The 19,709-nt window shown below is 49.0% G+C and overlaps 1 protein-coding gene across 2 annotated transcripts in view; it reads left to right on the top strand.

The window, feature by feature from the left end:
- The window catches only part of KIAA0232 (KIAA0232 ortholog), an 89,342-nt gene extending 70,240 nt beyond the window's left edge, over positions 1-19,102 (top strand). Inside the window, exons 6-9 of one of the 2 annotated variants that reach the window (XM_067735036.1) lie at positions 299-3,584; positions 9,741-9,849; positions 14,535-14,632; positions 16,606-19,102. In XM_067735036.1, coding sequence (XP_067591137.1) covers positions 299-3,584; positions 9,741-9,849; positions 14,535-14,632; positions 16,606-16,785 — 3,673 coding nt within the window. In that variant the 3' untranslated portion in view covers positions 16,786-19,102. The remainder of the gene's footprint in view (positions 1-298; positions 3,585-9,740; positions 9,850-14,534; positions 14,633-16,605) is intronic. The other variant, XM_067735037.1, reaches the window with a different exon arrangement.
- Positions 19,103-19,709: the final 607 nt, after the last annotated feature.

The raw sequence follows: 19,709 nt of genomic DNA, 5'->3' as shown, positions 1-19,709 counted from the left end.
TAATTTGTAACTAGTGACTTATGAAAATCCAAATTTTAAAGATCAAAGTCATCTTAACGTATTTTCTAAATATTCCTATAGTGCTTATCTCACTGCTGAATGTAAGGGTGCTTGATCCATAGAACTAAGTATAAAGTATATTTTACGGTATTATTAATTTTTAAGAAGTTACTAATTCATGGGTGACGTAAACACTGACTCTACTGAAATGAAATATCCCGTTTCTCTGATCGGTGATGTTTTTACTACATCTGATACGTCTGAGCGCCCACTTTTGAACTCTCTACTTGTTTTTCAGGTACTATGAAGCATTTCCACCACTTTCTGAGAAACCAGTTTGCCTGCAAGAAATCCTGACTGTGTGGAACAAGGCTACAGTCTGCTCTTGCCCTGGCTCTTCCTCGTCGTCCACAGCCCCACCAGCTAGCACAGACACGTCCTCCCCGAAGGACTGCAACAGCGAAGGCGAGCTCATCGAGGAGAGAAGCAGCGACATGCCCACCACTGTGCACGGGAAAACCCAGAGCAAGAGTCAAAATGAGAAGGAGAACAAATTTAGGAATGGCACAGGTGAGGAGAAGCCTGCTTTGTACAAAAAGCAAATCCGACATAAGCCTGAAGGAAAGATGCGCCCTCGCTCCTGGTCTTCCGGCTCCAGCGAAGGAGGCTCGAGCTCAAGTGGTAATCAGGGAGAATTAAAAGCATCCACGAAGTGTGTGAAAGTGAGACACAAGACACGAGAAATCCGAAGCAGAAAAGGGCGGAATGGGCAGAGCAGGCTTTCACTGAAGCATGGCGAAAAGGCGGAAAGGAGCGTGCATGCCGGAAGCAGCAGCAGCAGCAGCGGCGGCTCCACCAAACAGCTGTGCAAGCGGGCTAAAAGGCCGCTGAAGGAGATGGGCAGGAAAGACGCCGGCAGCACCGAAGGGAGAGACCTGTACCTGGAGAGCAGAGCCGACAGAGAGTACAAAGAGGAGCCGCTGTGGTACACCGAACCGATTGCTGAGTATTTTGTTCCTTTGAGCAGGAAAAGTAAACTAGAGACCACATACCGAAACAGGCAAGATACAAGTGATCTGACCTCAGAAGCAGTAGAAGAATTGTCTGAATCAGTGCATGGTCTTCGTATCAGCAACAATAATATTCATAAAACATACCTCGCAGCAGGTACTTTCATTGATGGTCATTTTGTAGAAATGCCTGCAGTTATAAATGAGGATATTGACCTCACGGGGACCTCATTCTGTCCTCTACCGGAGGACAGCAGATACTTGGATGACATTCATCTATCAGAATTAACACACTTCTATGAAGTGGACATTGACCAATCCATGTTGGATCCTGGTGCCTCAGAAACAACGCAAGGAGAAAGTCGGATTCTGAATATGATTCGACAGAAAAGCAAAGAGAAGACAGATTTTGAGGCAGAATGTTGCATAGTGTTAGATGGAATGGAGTTGCAAGGGGAACGTGCAATATGGACAGATTCTACCAGCTCTGTGGGTGCTGAGGGCTTATTCCTGCAAGACCTTGGCAGTCTGGCTCAGTTCTGGGAGTGCTGTTCATCCAGCTCTGGCGATGCCGACGGGGAGAGTTTTGGAGGAGATTCTCCAATTAGACTCTCCCCGATCTTAGACAGCACAGTGCTCAATCCGCATTTGCTTGCTGGCAATCAAGAGCTCTTCTCAGATATTAATGAAGGATCTGGTATAAACTCTTGTTTTTCAGTGTTTGAAGTGCAATGCAGTAATTCTGTTTTACCATTTTCTTTTGAAACACTCAACTTGGGAAATGAAAATACAGATTCTAGTGCTAATGTGCTTGGAAAAACACAGTCTAGATTACTAATATGGACCAAAAATAGTGCCTTTGAAGAAAATGAACACTGTTCTAATCTTTCAACAAGAACTTGTAGTCCATGGTCCCATTCAGAAGAAACACGTTCAGACAATGAGACATTAAACATTCAGTTTGAAGAATCCACACAGTTTAACGCAGACGATATGAATTACGTAGTTCCTAGAGTCTCGTCAAATTATGTAGATGAAGAACTTCTAGATTTTTTGCAAGATGAAACTTGCCAGCAGAACAGTAGAACTTTAGGAGAAATTCCGACATTAGTTTTCCAAAAAAAATCCAAGCTAGAATCTGTCTGTGGTATTCAGCTAGAACAAAAAACAGAAAACAAAAGCTTTGAGACTACACAGGTATGTAGTGAAAGCAGCCCACGTGGAGATGGCTACAGCTCAGGGGTTATTAAAAACATTTGGACAAAGATGGCAGATAGCAATTCTGTAGCTGTGGTAGAAGTAGAAAGGATCGAGGATGAGTTGTTTTCGACAGATGTAAATAACTACTGCTGCTGTTTGGATGCTGAAGCTAAAATGGAGCCCCTCCAGGAGCCTAACAAGGCTGTGCAGAGATCAGAATATCATCTGTGGGAGGGACAGAAGGAGAACCCAGAGAAAAGAGCTTTTGTTTCCGGTGAGCTATCAAAGGTGGACGGTGGTGACTATACTACCCCCTCTAAACCTTGGGATGTGGCCCAAGATAAAGAGAACTCGTTCATTCTTGGAGGAGTTTATGGAGAGCTCAAAACCTTTAATAGCGATGGGGAATGGGCAGTAGTACCACCCAGTCACACAAAAGGAAGTTTGTTACAGTGTGCAGCTTCCGACGTGGTGACAATAGCTGGTACAGATGTCTTTATGACCCCAGGAAACAGTTTTGCTCCTGGTCACAGGCAGTTATGGAAACCCTTCGTGTCATTTGAACAGAATGACCAGCCGAAGAGTGGGGAAAACGGATTGAATAAGGGGTTTTCTTTTATCTTCCATGAAGACTTATTAGGAGCTTGTGGTAACTTTCAAGTTGAAGATCCTGGACTTGAATATTCATTCTCTTCCTTTGACTTAAGCAATCCGTTTTCACAAGTTCTTCATGTAGAATGTTCGTTTGAACCCGAAGGGATTGCATCGTTCAGTCCTAGTTTTAAACCGAAATCAATCCTCTGCTCTGATTCAGACAGTGAAGTTCTCCACCCCAGGATATGCGGCGTTGACAGAACACAATACAGGGCTATTCGGATCTCTCCTAGGACTCACTTTCGCCCAATTTCTGCATCTGAACTGTCCCCAGGAGGAGGAAGCGAGTCAGAATTTGAATCTGAAAAAGATGAAGCAAACATCCCCATTCCTTCTCAAGTCGATGCATTTGAAGATCCACAGGCAGATCTCAAACCACTGGAAGAAGATGCAGAGAAGGAAGGCCATTACTATGGAAAATCAGAGCTTGAGTCTGGAAAATTCCTTCCCAGGTTAAAAAAATCTGGAATGGAAAAGAGTGCTCAAACATCACTTGATTCCCAGGAGGAATCAGCTGGGATTCTGCCAGTAGGAAAGCAGAATCAGTGTTTGGAATGTAGCCTGAATGAGTCTCTGGAAATCGATTTAGAAAGCTCAGAAGCAAATTGTAAAATAATGGCACAATGTGAAGAAGAAATTAATAATTTTTGCAGTTGCAAAGCAGGTTGTCAGTTCCCTGCTTACGAAGATAATCCAGTTTCTTCAGGACAGCTGGAAGAGGTATGTGTCAGTGTGTATTGGTATTTGGTAAAAGCATTTGATCAGACTTTAATTCTAAAGAACAGTCATTTCAGACAGTGAAAGATAGGGTTAAATTATTGGGAATTTAGTTTAAATGTCTTAAAACTTAGCATTCTGAGGATTTTTACAGAAGGACTTAACGTGGATTTGATATTCATAAATTTGAACTGGACAGTAGACATTTTCTGCAAAGACATTTTTAAATAAATCAGGATATGAGATGTTTCCGTGTTGTCTTAAGGTGCACGTACTATGCTTAAAGCAAAGCCTGGCATATAAGTGCTCCAGCTTTCAAAAATTGATGAATCCAGAAGTCGCTATTTACTCTTCAGACAGTCCTTTGCTCTTCAGAAGTGGCAGCAAAGGGTTTCTTTACATAGGAAGCCTGTCTAATTGTCTCTGAAACACTGATTAGCTTATTGAAACTTATGTTTTACATGTAAAATAAATTACATCTCTGCAGAATTCTCTAAAATTTGTCGTGGAACATGTAAAAATTAAGCCACAATCCAAATGCAACAAAATAGCTTCTACAAAACCCGTACAGGTGGACTTTGCTTTATACAAAGTACCTATTCCTGAGGTTACATGAATGATACGGGTCAGCCTATCAGATGAGGTTAATAGTAATAGCTTTGTTAATGGGAGTCATTGTACCATTTGACTGTTCCTAAGAAATGATTCGAGGTTAAACTGAGTGAGTGTACAAGAGATAACACTTAAGGCAATAACCTGTTTCACAGAAAAAGCACAGTGCTCTGCCCATTTGCAGCCATTATTTGATATAGCAGTGCCTGGCCTTTTTCCAGGCGCAGCTTTTAAGAAGACAGTTGGAGGTGTTTAGAAGTCAGGCCACCTGTGGCTGGAGAGCAGCTGTGTCGCCCTTCCTCCCATCTGTCCCCCCCCCCCCCCCCGCACACTCCGACCCCCCTTCACATGGCTCAGTCCCACTGGTACCATGAGGCTCCCTCAGGCTCCCACGTCTCCCACTGATGCATCCCTCATTCCTCTTCTCTCCCCTGCTGCATCCCCACCTGCATCAGAAATCATTTCTCCCTTCTTTTAATTTTCATGTGCTCTATGCCTCTTCTTTTAATTGCATTTGCCCTTTTTCATGAGTCATCGATGTACTTTCCTCATTAGATTATAAGCGCCTTATGGATACAGGTCATGCCTTACTCATTTGTCAGCTAGGTGCTGACGTGTGGCCCTGAGTGCATGTGATGGTCGGAAGCCCCACAGGCAACTCGAGAGTCAGTGCTCCCATGAGCTGGCCTGGGGATGTTTAGACATGAGTTGAACCCCACTGAAACGCTGAAATCTGAACTGCTCAGAACAACAGCAAAAAATAATGTTGTTAGGTCTTATCTGTTTGTTTATTGCCCCACTTTTCTTCCTTAAAAATTCCTTTATGTACTTTGTATTTCACCTGGTTCCAGATTGGGAAGAAAGAAAAAGAGGAAAGGAGTGAGATTCTGCATCATACCATTACCATGTTCCTTAGCTTTCTAGTACGTTGACGTACTTATGTGTTACCAGAATTCTGGGTTGTCTTGAAAGGTCTTAGCTGCCAGTAAAGTCCTCAGAGGACACTGAGGTTGTCCGATATCCTAGCTGTCCTCGGTCCTCACAGCCCTGGTCTCTCAGCAGAATCGCTTACAGTTCAGAGCCAGGTTGGAGCTAACTTCAGAGATTCATCTGAGGTACAGAAAGGTTGAGGGTGGCCTGAAAGGACAGGCTGGGGCCAGAATCTGTGCCTTTTCACTCTCTCACACTACCTGTCGGTCTTGGGGAGCTCCTGCCAGGGTCGTCTTCCTCTCCTTTCCTGAGTGAGGGCAGTCTTTACAGAGGGCCAAGCTCTGTTTTAAGTCACTAGCTGCCAATCTGTTTCAGTGCAAGTGGTCTAGAAGGTAGGATTTCTAATAGAATTGTACCCAGCAAGATGAATTATGATCCTTTTCAAAAATTTAGTGGAGTTCAGTTCAGCAAACATTTATTAAACATTTACACGTTCTGTGCCCATCGCTAAGGTAAGTGACCTGGATGAACAAGACACTGACCTTGCCCTGGGAGAGGGAGAGTTCAGTCTAGTACTGAAGACCAGTTGGCAAACAGATCACTTCTTTTCCTTGACCTAGGTAATTCACTCCTGTGGTTCAAATTCAGGAGTTACAGGAGGGTATGTACACAGTGCACAGGTCCCTCCCCAGCAGCAGCCATGAGTGTGGGTCCCGGTGTGTATCCTCCGAGGATACTGTGTGCTTGGAGAGCAAATACCTGTTCACGTATGTTTCCTCCTACTTTTTTTTTTTTAACTGAAATGACTTTATTATAATCACCCTTCTTTTTTATTTTCTGCATATTATTCCATTGTATGGATGTACCAAAATTTCCTAGCCAGCTCCTTATCTTTTAGGCTGTTTGGGTAACATGGTGGGTGGCTTGGGGAGGGTGAGCATAGGGTGCCGTGGGATCGCAGAGGAGAACCGACCCAGCCCGTGAGAGTTGAGGAGGGCTTTTGCACGTACCTGAGCATCCAGGGCAGAAAGGAGGAGGCACGACGCTCTAGGCAGAAGCAACAGCGCGCACGAAGGTAGAGGGGCTTGAAATTTCTCACGTGTGCAGGGGAGCTGCCAACGTTTAGGTCGTGGCTGCTGAAGTAGGAGCTAAAAGCCGAGGAGCAGTGCGCCAGGCGTCCGTTATTTGTGCGTGAGTTTGTGCAAGAGTGTTCTCTGTGTCATCTGCTTGATTGCTGCCTCCATGTCGTGCGCTTTAAGGCGCAGAGAAGCAGTAGAAGGCCCCGCCCTGTCTCCGGGAAACCATAGTCCAGTCCAGCAGAGGAGGCCTCCCGCGAGGAGTGTGCCAGGGGAGTTGGAACGCTCTGTTGAGGGGAGGGTGCTCGGTCCCAGCCCCGCTGTGCTGGCTCTGTGCCCACTGCTGTGCCACCACTACCCTACTGAATGCCTGTAGTGACTTGCCGCCATGGGCTTATCCCCCCCGTGGCGGCTACGGGCGCGTAGGCCCAGAGGGTGGGATGCCTGCCCCAGACCCCAGTGTAAGGGCAGAGCCCAAGTTCCTTCCAGAATGGGGCACTTCCTGTCAGTAAAGGAAAACTTAGGACAGCAGTGTCCCTTACTGGTCTCTGTTGCACAGGGTATCTCTTCATTTACATTTTCTCTCTCCTTTTCCAAAGAACAAGGCTTATTATAGGAGGCTTTCTTTTCCTTTTGTGAGGCAAATAACTGAGAGCTGACTGTGTCAGAGGGCACTGTTCAGTGCTCTGTTCCCAGAGCAGAACTCACCTTTCTCTTCACCAGAACTAGGACTGTCTAGTGAGCATTTAAAGCAGTGAGCCTTTACCTAACTTTCACCTTCTAAAGAATTTCTGAGTATTACATCTGTGGCTAAAGACGTTTCTGATAAGCCTTTCTGGATTAAGTTCATGTTCTTCTCTCTTTTTTTAATTTTTTTTTTTACTGTTTCATTCACACATTAAATATTTATTAAGAGCCTACTATGTCTGGGCGCTATTCTAGGTGCTAGGTTTAATAAAGGAATAGACAAAGACGCCTGCGTTTGTGGAGGTATATTCAGTCAACAATATGAAGTTACACAGTATGTTAGAATCCCAATGCTGTGGAAAAGAAGAGCCGGATAAGGGACGTGGTGGGATGGGAGTGCTTGGAGGGGTTTGCCATGATAAATGCGGATTACGGGCAGGCTTCCTTGCCAAGGTACCATGAAGAAAGGCTCCCAGGTGGCACGTGAGCCAAGAAGCTACCCGGAGGGAGCGGGAGAGCGCTGCTAAGGCAGAGGTGCGCCTGGATCGCCCAAGCTTGTGTTCTGGTCCGTTTTCCACTTCTTCCATTCTTTCTTCATGCTTTTCATTCTCAACCAAGTCAGAAGTTGAATTAATACATTAAACAGACATTATTTAAGCAAAGCCTGGTTATCTTTTGCAGCCTAAAAATTGGAAATAGCTAAGTGGAAAGATGTCATAATGTGTATTCGGTGTAACAGAAAACAGGAAAAATAAGTCCTTGCTGTTGGAATTGACATTCAAATGGAGGATGCAGAAAAAATCCTAAAACTATGCCAGAGTCGGCATGGTCTAACAGTGATTTCAGCAGGGGAGGGAGAGAGAAAGTGGTGTGCTAGATAATCAGGAACTTTGGCCAGGGGGAGCCTTTTCTTGAGGCCAGCAGACCTGGAGTATCTGCTTTGTGCCAGGCCCTGTTCCTGGAGGTGTGAAGATCAGTAAGGTGCGCTTGCTGCCTTGTGCTCACACACGTCTGGTCCTGCCTGTGTCTCACCTGCTGTTCATGCTGGCCCAGCCCCCCGGCTACACCTCGGTCCCTCCAGCCTGCTTTCTCCCACCGCATCCTGTCTGTCCCGGTGAATTCTCCCCCTTTCTTACTCTTTACCTCACTTGCACAATCTCAAGAAAGGATTAAAGATAAGCAGTCTGACAGCACTCACATGAATAAAACACTGATCCTTCCTCAGCCTGCCCCACACACTTTCCTTCTCAAATAGGAACTTGTTACCTTCAAATCCATCTCTCTTCGATAGTGCCTTGGGGACGATCGGGAGACTTCTGTCCAGGGAGCCATCCTTGCTCCTCCTGGATAGCACCAAGTAATCTGTTCGCAGATAGGTATGCCTTGGAGAGAAGGCGGAGCCTTTCCAGAAGGGCCTCATAGTGCTGTGAGTTATGTGCCAGACGCAGGAGTCAACCTGGAATTAACTACAGACCTGGCATGTTGCTGGCTTCATTTGTGTTAACCCTGGCCTTGTTGTCGCTGTTGCCCTTGCTATCTGTTTATCTAATAGGTTTACTAATTTTTATTGTTAGAATATACTGCAGGAGAAAATGGTGAAGGTTAACTGACCACTCTGGGTAGACAGCACAATTCTTCAGTTTCTAATTGAGGGGTATTTCTGAAAAGTTACATGAAAATCAGAATCTGAAATACATTTCCCGTTTAGTAAGTAATAAAAATCACACATTACTGAATCAAAAAGTTCTTGATAAAGTAAAATAATTTACTTTGTTTAGGAGAGTAACAAAATCCTGTTAGAGAACTGAAGATCATCGGTTGTAAGACAGTTCAGGTTTTGAACTTGAACATGTAATGAAATGTCTCCTGAAACACAGGTGTATGCAGTGTGTACAGGTCGTATGCATCGAGCAGACACTTCCTGAGACTGGGATGGGTGATGGGAGTTACAGAGATGCCGAAAGCAGGCCTTACTGAGCCTGGCAGGGCCTGTTGTCAGGCACAGTGAGGCAGGAGCGTGGAAGACCCCAGCATACCAGGATGTCCCCGGGGTGGCTGCCCCTGGCCACGTCTTCTGACGACCGCTCACGAGGACACTCCTCGATCATGCGTGACAGCCACACTGCATCTAGTCCTTGCTGCCCAGACAGGTGGGCACGTCCAGCTGGGACTTGAGAGCTCCACCAGCGAGGGGTGGGCGTGAGCGCCTTCCCCTCTGCCAGGGCTGTGGATGTGCACGGAGTACGGGGTCATTCCTGCTCTCAGGAGTCCTGCCCTCCTCTCATTTCGATGTCTGTTTCCTGTGTTGAATTTGAATTACTATCAGTGTTATTACTTGGTTTTAGTCTCAACTTCCTTCTGGTTCTCATCGAAGCAGCTAATTGTTATAAAGACATTAGGTTGGTAACTCTGCCTATAAAATTTCCTCTGTCCCATTTCTTCTTTGACTCCCTCCTGCCTGAGTGTGTGAAGGAGAAGAGGGTCCTCCTCACGTTCTCTCGAGCACCTCACACTAGCCACCCCGTTATCTCTGTACTTCCAGAATCTAAATACTTGCCTTATTTGAGGCTGTTTCCTTATGTTTTTGCCTCGTAAGAGTTTTGTTGTGGTTTTTGAAAAGACTTTTTATTCCATTTGCAATATAAGTGTTTTTAAGAAAAACTTCCTTTGTATGCTATGAACACGTTGGCTTTCTGTATTCACCTTGTCTAGAACAGTAAAAACAAAAAGTCAAAAAGAACCTCACCAGTTAAAAAATCCTGGGTTTGTAGTCCATAGTTAATAACGCTTGAATTTTTTCCCCTTTATTTTGGAAGTTTGTGAACTTTGTCTATATTTGGTTTGATCTAAACAGTTTCCTGTATTGAACACTGATGTACAAGGAATGAATAGAAGTCAAGAAAAACAGACCTGGTGGGAAAAAGCCTTGTACTCTCCTCTTTTTCCTGCCTCAGAATGTGAAGGTAAGAAGACCTGCGTTAGGTCATTGATTCATCCACTCAGATTTCTAATTCATTAAAAGCAGTAAATTCTTTTGCTGTAAAAATCAGTCCAAAAACATTCTGTGTGGCCAGCGTTTGTCAGGCACTGGGGACGCAGAGATGCATGAGGACTGGACCCTGCTTTAACCCCTATCACAGCCTGGAGGGGCGGGGCGTGGAAACGCTACGGAGAGGCACCCCGGCCCTGACGGGCTCCGTGCCTGCTCCCCGTGAGAGGTGGAGCCCCCGTGAGAGGTGGAGCAGGGAGTCCTCAGCTCTGGGGGGCCTGCAGGAGGGGCCCCGGTGGGAGGGCTGGGGAGAGGTAGTCCCCGTGACAGGAGTGGCCTGAGCAAAGGCCGAGGGTCTGCGGCAAGTCGGGCTCGGGGACAGGGACCCACTGGGCCCAGCTGGGTCGTAGCTGAGGCTGGAGAGAGGCGGGGGGCGGCGGGGGGAGCGCTGAGTTTGGCGGAGTTGGACAGGCAGGAGGAGAGGGCCACTTAAAGGAGTTCACATTGGAGGGTCTCAGGTCAGGTGTGGTTTTTAAAACAGTTCTAGCAGCAGAATGGAGGGGGGAAGGGATTGAAAAACTGCAGAGCCCCTGCTGGGGTTCTTAGGCTCTTGCAGTGATCTGGGTGTGACAGGATAAAGGCCTGGATTGAGGCACTCGGGGGGTGGGGGGGGCATAGAGAACAGCATCGAGAGGTTTTGTGGAGGATGCCGGAGTTTGCTGGGTGACTTTCTGTGAGTAGTGAACAGCAGGAGGGAGTTAGGGGAGACCGGACGTCGGAGCAGTAGCAGATTTGGTGAAGATGATTTTAGTCTGTGAGCCGCCCAGGTGGACATACTCAGAAGCTATAAAAAGATCCTGATCTGAAATGTCGGGAGAAGTGAGAACTAAGGAGGCAGCCGAGTGGTCAGCTCAAGACTCTGAGCTTGTGCAGACCTCCGTGGTCCCCTGGGCTGTCAGCTGCAGCACTTCGTCAGTGGTCTCTCCGGTCAGAGCCCTGGGGGCAGGTCAGTCTCCTGTTAGTATTTGCATGTTCGAGTGTGTGTCTCTCCCCAGCTCATTTGTAGTTAACCTGGGGCAGTGATGTCCCTCACTGCCCGTGGGGCCTTGCGCACACTGGGGGCTCCGGACGCCTGCACTGGCCTGCCCTCGCAGCCTGGCCTCAGCCGACTGCGGGGGAGGCTGGGACTGTTTGCTTCTCTCTGTTCTGTGGGCACAAGAAACGGCTTCCCCAGCCCTGCCTTCCTCCTTCCCAAAGGGTCATAAGGGGAGCATAGAGCAGAGTCTTTATTTTCAGCATCTTTTTTTTTTTTTTTGCGGTACGCGGGCCTCTCACTGCTGTGGCCTCTCCTGTTGCGGAGCACAGGCTCCGGACGCGCAGGCTCAGCGGCCATGGCTCACGGGCACAGCCGCTCTGCGGCATGTGGGATCCTCCCGGACCGGGGCACGAACCCGTGTCCCCTGCATCAGCAGGCGGACTCTCAACCACTGCACCACCAGGGAAGCCCTTCAGCATCTTTTTTATTTAACAGCATTTATTAAAGGCCTGTTCCTCCATCATTAGCTAGTATTTGGGTTGCTCTACATGACTTACGAGGTGCTTTCAGTCTTTTATACAAGCCCCGTGAGAGCCTGGTTTTCAGATGAGGAAGCTAAGTCTCAAGTTGAATGCCCAGAATCAGGCACTAGCCATGCAGCTCAGGCTTGAGTCCAGGCTGTCTCCTTGTGGTCCAGAAGCTTGCTGTCCACAGCAGCTGTCTGCAGTTGGTGCCCGGGAGACACCAGGGTGATAGGAGTGCAAACCAGACCTTGACCTCAGTCTAGTCCAGTGCACTGGCTGAGTGAGTCCCAACTGCAGTTAATGGGAGTGCAGGCGGCGAGGGCCGGGGACCCTGGAGCAGTGCAGCAAGAGGACACCCACACGCAGGAAGGACCCAGAGGGAAGGAGGGACGCGGTGGCAGAGCAGGCAGGGCCAGGGTGGGGGGCGGCTTGGGGTGACTTCCAAGCACACTGAGTTGGGGCTCCATCTCTGTGTCGCGGGCTGTCTCTGCAGCCTCTGTCCCGTTTTCTGAGGAATGCGCTTCAGCTGTCAGCTCCAGGTCCGTGGTTATCTATATGGTGCCTTGTAGGTGCTGTACGTGGTTGTTAGTCCATTCAGCTTTTTATATATTGTGGAGTGGCGTGCAGGGAAACTCTCAGTGGATAAGTGTGGTGACCAGGCTTTTGAATGACCTTGAACTCACAACCGTGAGTTAAATCCTTGCACGGTTGCCTCATAGTGCTGTTACGAAGTGTGGTGCTTTCAGCCTGTGGGGTGGGGGCATAGACTCAGCAGAAGCTTAGCCGGGAAGCAGGTGGCCTTCTCACCCACTCAGCAGCCGTGACTGCCGACGCTCGTCCCTGCTCCAGAAACTTCTGACGTCACGCTGATGATTACTGAGAAGCCTGTGCAGCTCTGAGTCTGAGCTGGGAGCTCCAGCCTCCCCGGGAAGGAGGGCAAGGAGGATTGTCCCTTTCTCCTGTGAGTCAGGAGATGGAGGCCCCAAAGGAGGAGGAGGCAGTGTGGCCGTGGAGCAGGGGCAGCGAGGGCCCCGTCGGCACGAAGGCCCAGCCCCCGCCCTGCTGTGTGCCCACACACACACCCACTCTGCACATATTTCGTGCATGCTTGCCTCATGCCAGGCACTGTTCTAGGGGCTGGGGACGCAGAGGCGTCGTCCCTGCCCTCCTGATCAGCTCACCTCTCAGCAGGACCTGAGGGAGTCAGGACACAAGCGCCTGGCGGCTGGGGCGCGGTCCGGGCAGGAGCGCCAGCCGGGGCAGCAGCAGGACTGCACACGCTGTGGCCTCTGTGTGCCCGGCACGTGGGCCGGGGGTAGGGGCACGTCAGGTGGGCAGCAGGGAGTCCGACCACAACGGCCTCGCAGCTGTGTGCCACAGTCTGTCCCACGCGTCCGTCTCCAGAGCTCATACACCGGATTCAGAACATTTGGAAAGCTCACTTAGAAAAGTGTTTGTGTTATTTGAGTTTTAAAGAGAGAGCCCTGCAGGGAAACAGTATAGGTAATAGTGGGGGGGGATCCGCTTCGTCTATGGGCATATCCGAGCCAAGGAAATGGTTACCTTCCCCACCTCGTACGAGTGGTGACCAAACGCGGTGGGGCACGGAGATGATGAGAGCTTGGTAGGTGAGCTGAGAAAAAGGTGACGGCCCAGAAAGGGTGAGGGTGAGGGTGAGGGGTTCCCTGCCTCATGGGAGAGCAGGGCGTCCTCCCCAGCTGTCCTGCGGCGGGCCGGCCCCAAGCCCAGGGCTTTCGTTAGTAGCAGCTGTGGAAGGTGTTAGTGAGTGTGCCAGCCCGAACTTGAGGCTGCGCACAGGTGATCTCTGAACTTGCACAGAAATCTGCGAGGGCAAATGATGATCCTGTTTTAGAGATGAGAGAACTGGGGCTCCAAGAGGTTCGATAAGTTGCTCCAAGTTCCATCACAAGTAAGTAGCATCATCAGCAGTCAACTGACGTCTGTCTAATCCCAGAGCCTGGGTTTTTTCGTGAACCTACACTAGTAAGTTTGAGGGCCTGAGGCTGTCAGGACCAAAGGTCACGGAGAGTACAGCCTTTTGTGGGAGGCCAAGCAGGGCCCAGGCTTGCCCGCCCCCGGTGATGGCAGGAGGGCCCATGGTCGTGGAGCTGGCCCTGCCGCTGCTGTGACGCGTGGGGTGGCGCGCAGCTCATCCAGCACCTCGCGGTGACTGCTGCGGGCGGCCGGGGTGGAATCCTGACACCCTTTCCGTGGAGTTAAGGTGACTGGGGGGCCAGTGCAGGTTAAGGCCGGTGGGCATCAGCCCTGGGAGTGCTTCAGACTCACCTGGGAGCTTCTCAGAAAGTGCTCATACCCAGACCAAGTCAGTCAGAATCTCAGGTGCGGGCCGGGCTTCCGGACTTTTCTTAAAGCTCCCCAGGCGCTTTGAATGCAAAAGCAGGGTTGAGAAGCTTTAGACTAAATGATTTATCTGATTCCTTCCAGTTCCAGCTTACAGTCCTGTCCCCTTCCGAGAGCCGCTTACCCAGTCAAAGCGCTAGCCACCTTCCTCCTCCCTGTTCCACGGGTGGCTTAGTTGCTGCTGAGCTGAGGAGGAACAGAGGATGTTGCCCTGCTTTGTTATCTCCGTTGCGCCCCCTCTTGTCTGAAATTCCTTTGCTCACTTGTTCTGTGAACATACGCGTGGTGCATCATCTGTCCCCCTCCACACCACGTACGCGCTGGAGAGCTCGGACCTTGCTGGTCTTTTTATCCTGTTTTCCCAGGGCCTGCCACTTAGAGGTGTGAGTACGTATTTGTTGAATGAATGTCTCATGGTGGGATAACAAGAATGCATGGTTATGCTGGCGTGTGTTTTTGGTTTTTGTTTTTTTAACTCCATGAACAATTTGTTAGAAGAGTTTTTAAACTGGCCTAACGTTCTCCTCGTACACCCCTGTCTGGCTGGTGCTGAACGTGTCTGCTTTTAGTGACTTCATAAAATCCCCAGAGGGCTGTAGACCTAATTGATCTGACTTTTCATTGAAAAATGAAACAAGAATGTATGTTTCGTAACTGTGTCTTAATGAAATTTCCCCCCCTTTCCCTCTTTTCCCTTCTCCATTCAAAATGATTAAGAATGTTATACAAATGCCAAGGGAGAGAATGGTATAGAAGAATATCCAGATGTTAAAGAAATGCCCAGTAATGAAGAGCGTCTGTTAGATTTTAATAGGGTAAGTGGACTGTCCTCCTCCTTATTACTAACTTACAAACGGCCACCACAACCCCCAAAGTCTGGGAGTCCTGTGACTGCCTTTCCCTGTCACCAAGCTCTGTGGGTGTGGCCTTCCTCGTCCGCGGCCCTTTGGTCTGCATCGCCTCCCACTTACTGCCAAGGCTTCCCTCTCTCCCTGCAGTCTGTCCATCACTCTGCCGCCAGAGGGAGTTTCTCCATGCGAATCTGACCCTGTCACTCCCCTTAAACTCCTTGGGTGGTCGCCCTCTTCCCCATCAAAGTGTGGTGCTCATTCCTGCCCCTCAGCTGACTGCACTTTCTGCTCGCCCGCCTCCCACCCCGCCTGTGAGCCCCTGGGGCAGGGACAGGGCCTGTGCCTCGCCCGGGTAGGCAGGCAGGTGAATGTGTCGGAGGGAGCTTCCTTGGCTTCTCAGTGTGATTGTCATTGTCAGTTGAAGTCTCGTGAGAAATTGCTCCCAGAGCGCCCTGTGGTCTTGGTGTCCGTGGACCTGTCAGACCGAGCACATCGAGGCAGACGTTTGGGGGCGTCCCCCAGCGTCTTTCCATCTCCGTGGATGTCCCACCCCCCAGTGTCAGTCCCCAGACCCAGAACTCGTTCTTCGTTCCTCCTTCTCTCACCTACACACGCGGTCCGTGTGCCCGTGCTGACCACCCACCTCTCAGCCGGCTCCATCGTTCGCGCTTCCTCCGCGTCACCGCCCCCTGCGGACCTCTGCCGTGGGCTTCGCCGTGGGCTTCGCCTTGGCCTTCCTGCTTCCGCCTTCCCCTCCGCAGTCTTCTCCCCACACCGTGAGGCAGGACAGCCTCGCGAGGGTTACTTCGTTTAGTCTCACAGCCGCCCCGGGAGGTAGGTGCTGTTGTTTTGCGGAAGAGAAAACTAAAGGCCCGTAACGATTCAGAACGTGTATCCACACAGCCACAGCCCGAGTGCAGACCTGAGCCATGACCCTCAGCCCTGAGTCCGACTCCCACTGCCGACCGCCATGGCCTTTCGCCCTCGCGCACTCGCTGCCGGGCCGTGTGTGTTTGCCCTCGCCTGCCTCTCTGATCCTGCGTCCTCTGCTCCCCCCTCAGGCGTGTGGTGGTCTTTCCGTCCTCCTTCCTCGGGGGCTCTCAACCAGGGACAGTACTGCCATCTGGAAATGGGGGTGGGCGGGTGCTTGGGGGACTTTGCTAGTCACTGTGGCTGGGTGACTAGGGAGGCATTGCTCGTCACCTGGGGGAGGGGGAAGAATTACTAGTCACTGTGGCGGGGAGGAGGATGTTGCTAATTACTGTGCAGGGACGCATCACCAGGTATTATGACTGGGGAGGGACTACCACTTGCACTTGGTGTCCTGAGGGCCAGAGATGCTAACCATCTTGTGGGTGGGGGAGAGTCCCACACAGCCAAAAGTATCCCCCAAAGGTGCCATATACCTATGGACCCCCAACTCAGAAGCACAGCCCCGAAGTCCCAAGCCAGCTCTGGCTGTTTCTGTGGTACCGCTTGCTTCTCGGCCGCGGGCGGGGATGCCCCGCCGCTCCTGTCTGGAGAGCCCGGCAGCCACTTCCCCCAGCTGGTCAGCGCAGCAGGAAGCTGGGAAGCTGTGCTGGTCGGTCTGCTTGCTGTCCTCTCCCCTGGAACGGGAGCCCCAGCAGGGCAAGGCCGTGCCGTCCTCCCGGTGGAGGCCCCGCTCAGAGACTCGTTTCCATCCAGCCCTGACATCGGCAGCCTTTTGTCCGAGGGGTTGAACATGGAGAATTAGGGCTTGGGATCGTGTATAGATCAGGGAGGAAAGCTTGTTTGTTTTGCTTTCAAACAGGAAAACTCTTCAGATTTTTGTAACTCTCCACTGGAAAACGTCAACGATTTGTTTCTTAATCTGTGCATATATAGAGTGTCTCACATAGCCCTTTTGAAAAAATAACTGGCTTTTGACCTGTTGACAGTTGTTCCTTTCATCTTAGGTGTCTTCTGTTTATGAAGCAAGGTGCACAGGAGAGAGAAATTCTGGAGCAAAAGCAAACGGCTTCCGCAGAAAGATGTACTCCAGTGCCAGCTCTGCCTCGGAGGACACGGGCTCGGAAGGTGGCGGCGCGTGGGTGGAGCCCAGCGAGGAGGCGCTCTTTTCCCGAACTCATCTCTAAACCTGCAGAGTGTAGTACAAATTATTTTTAAAAATTGATATGTGAGCGAAAAGTACCCTTTTGTGAGGCCTGTTCATCTAAAACAACAACTTAGGTTTCTAAGGTTTCTTCTTCAATTAACTGGTTCAGATCAGTAATTATCTTTCTCTTCTTGCTTATTTAGAGTTGAGGACAGCTATCCTGTTGAAGATTTTTTTTTCAAGCTGTTAAATTCTTGGCTATTTGAAATAGACTAGATGTGTTGTCATACCAAGAATGGGTGTGCATGTGCTCGTCTTAGAAGCATCACTGCCTTTTGCATCTTCACTGCAGTTGCCTTCCTTCCAGCTGCAGTCACATCACTGTCACCTTATTAGCGTCGCAGTGTCAGCAACCACTTCCGCTATTCAGAGACTTTAGCTTTGGAACATTTAGGCTTTGTCCTCCAAGAACTGGGATATGAATACTTACCCTGCAGTGGATCAGTGCCTTGCTTGAAGGCAAGAGGGCAGCATGGGTGACTCATCCCCGGTCTTCATTCAGTAAAATCTCATGTACATTTAACGTAGGAACCACAAGGGTGTGCTTTTTAGAGACTTACAAAATACTGTGTTTTCTCTCTTAGGATGTTCCCCCTAGAGTATCATGGACAATACCATGGTTTGTGACTTTCTTGTCACCTGAGGCAGCCAAGGCTTTGAGGTACGGGGTAGCGTTTGAGGCCAAGCGGGGTGAGAGCGCACCCCCGACCTGCTCTTAACGCTGCAGTTACATTTTCCGCAGGCACCGCTCAGGGTTATTTGCGGTGCGTCTGACAATACTCGATGAGGACCTTAGTTGCAGATGAGATTTTTCTGGTGACCGATACTGAATCGCAGCCCCCAGAACTTGAGACTGTACACGTCTGGCACGCAGTAAAGGCCATCCCAGCGCCCCAGAGAGACCTTGGCTGCTGCAGCGGGCTGCTCCTGTGGCTGTGACTTAGTGTAGCTTAGATCTCATTTTGTGTTTGCGAGAATGTTCTGGGCAAGTTCTGTGTGTGGCGGGTCGGAGGGTAGAGTACTGATTTCTCCCATACCTGTGTGATTGGTTCATGGGACCCGCTTTCCCGTGTCACTCGGGAACCCAGGGGTCAGTCCCTCTCATCCAGTCCCGTCCGTTCGTGACGGTTGCTTCCTTGAGCTTTCACGCTGCCATGCAACAGGCTGAAGTTAGAAGGAGCAACATTTGCAAAACCTAAACGTTTAAAATTGTTTTTCTTTTTTAACCAACTCATTGTTTTTTTAAAAACAAAAAACAATGTGTGACATCAGTTTAGCATGTCTAACATCAGGAAGTCTAATATGGGTGAGACAGCTTCGCCACTATTTTGGCGGGCAGTAAACACATAATTTACTAGCTGGGAGCTGAACTGGCTGAGAAATACATCATTTGCTTCGAGCATTGGGTTTTGTTGCCTTTTTCTTAATTGACGACACAGACAACTCCATCCAGGGCTGTGGAGTCATCCCCGGCGCTGTCTGTCCTCACTGTGGGAAACCTGATGGCCGTTGGGTTTGGTCTCACCACATGTCAGGGTTTGTTTTTATACAGCACATCTTTGACACTTTAAAGTGGGTTTGTGTGTGTGTGCGTGTGTGCGCGTGTAAGGTTTTATGTTGCTGTTATTTATTTACAGACTTTATAAGGTTATATGTATTTTTCTTTCTTCCAGAGCTTCCTAAAAATTGATTAGCATCTGCACTGAAATATAATTTAACAGCAAAGGCAAAAAAGAATTGGAAGTTGTAAATTCCTAAAATCACTACAGTGACGATCATCCTAGAAATCGTTGCTTATGTAGCCGAGACCAAATAAATATATTTCAGACACAACCTTTAGCTCAGTTGATTTCTGGACAGCTGCTTTTTATCACGAAAGGGCTCCAGGTGGTCAAGGCGCAGCCTTCCCTACACGCCAGTGGGAAGACGTTGCACCTTCCACGGGGGAATGGGAATGGATTATAAGCGGGCAAGGGGATTAACAGATTATGTATTTATTTGTTTTCATAGCTAAGTGGCTGAAGCCCAGAGGCTTTCAGCGACAGAGCTGAAAGTATGCTTTTCAGTTTTGTAAATGGATGATCACAAAGAAAAAGCATTTTTTAAAAAGTTGGCAAAACGCTGAAACGCACTGTGGTATGAAGCGCATTGCATATCCGTAGCACTGAAGTATCAGTTTTCCATTCCTGGGCTCTTTTTTTCCCCCGTGGTTGTATCGTTCTGATTTCACGTACACCAGAGTAACTGGTTTTTTGTTTTCTTGTGGAGTTAACACCAAATAAAAAATTTAAAAAACAGTTGGTTGTCTTTATTTATCATAGCAAAGATTCTTTTATAAAGAACCCCAGCCTCCTCTTAATTATGTGTGCCAAGGTCACATCGTTCCAGAAGAAGGTTATTTAGCTCTTCCTATAGGCGTTGCAGAGAGTGCTGGCGTCTGTTTTGCTGGAGAAGAAAATGGGTGGGGCCTGCTGAGAAAAGAGTCCACCCCCCCCCCCATCCCCACCCCTAGGAACTACTGCCTGAACCTTGCAAAGAACACACCATTTTTGTCTTGTGGTGGTAGACAAAGCTTAATCTTTCTGTTCTGAAGAAAAAAAAAATTCCATGTATGTATATTAACATGATCACTGTACACTGTAAGAAAGAAATCAATGTATTATTAAAGAAGTATACAGGAATATTCATCTGTACCTCCATCACCCTGAGAGGGTAGCTTCTAACATTTGTGCAAAACACCATTCTAGACAGCTGAATGTATATATGGATATATATATAGAGAGAGAGAGAAATTTACATTAAAGGGTTGTACTATACCTGCTCTTCTGTGACTTCAGAAATAGGTTTTTTTCTCAGACATCTTTTCATGTCAGTAATGATAGATCTGCGTCATTTTTATAGCTG

This window comes from Pseudorca crassidens, chromosome 4 (assembly GCF_039906515.1).
Source record: "Pseudorca crassidens isolate mPseCra1 chromosome 4, mPseCra1.hap1, whole genome shotgun sequence".
Taxonomy (NCBI): Eukaryota; Metazoa; Chordata; class Mammalia; order Artiodactyla; family Delphinidae; genus Pseudorca; species Pseudorca crassidens.
This window is presented reverse-complemented; position numbering and strand designations above follow the sequence as displayed.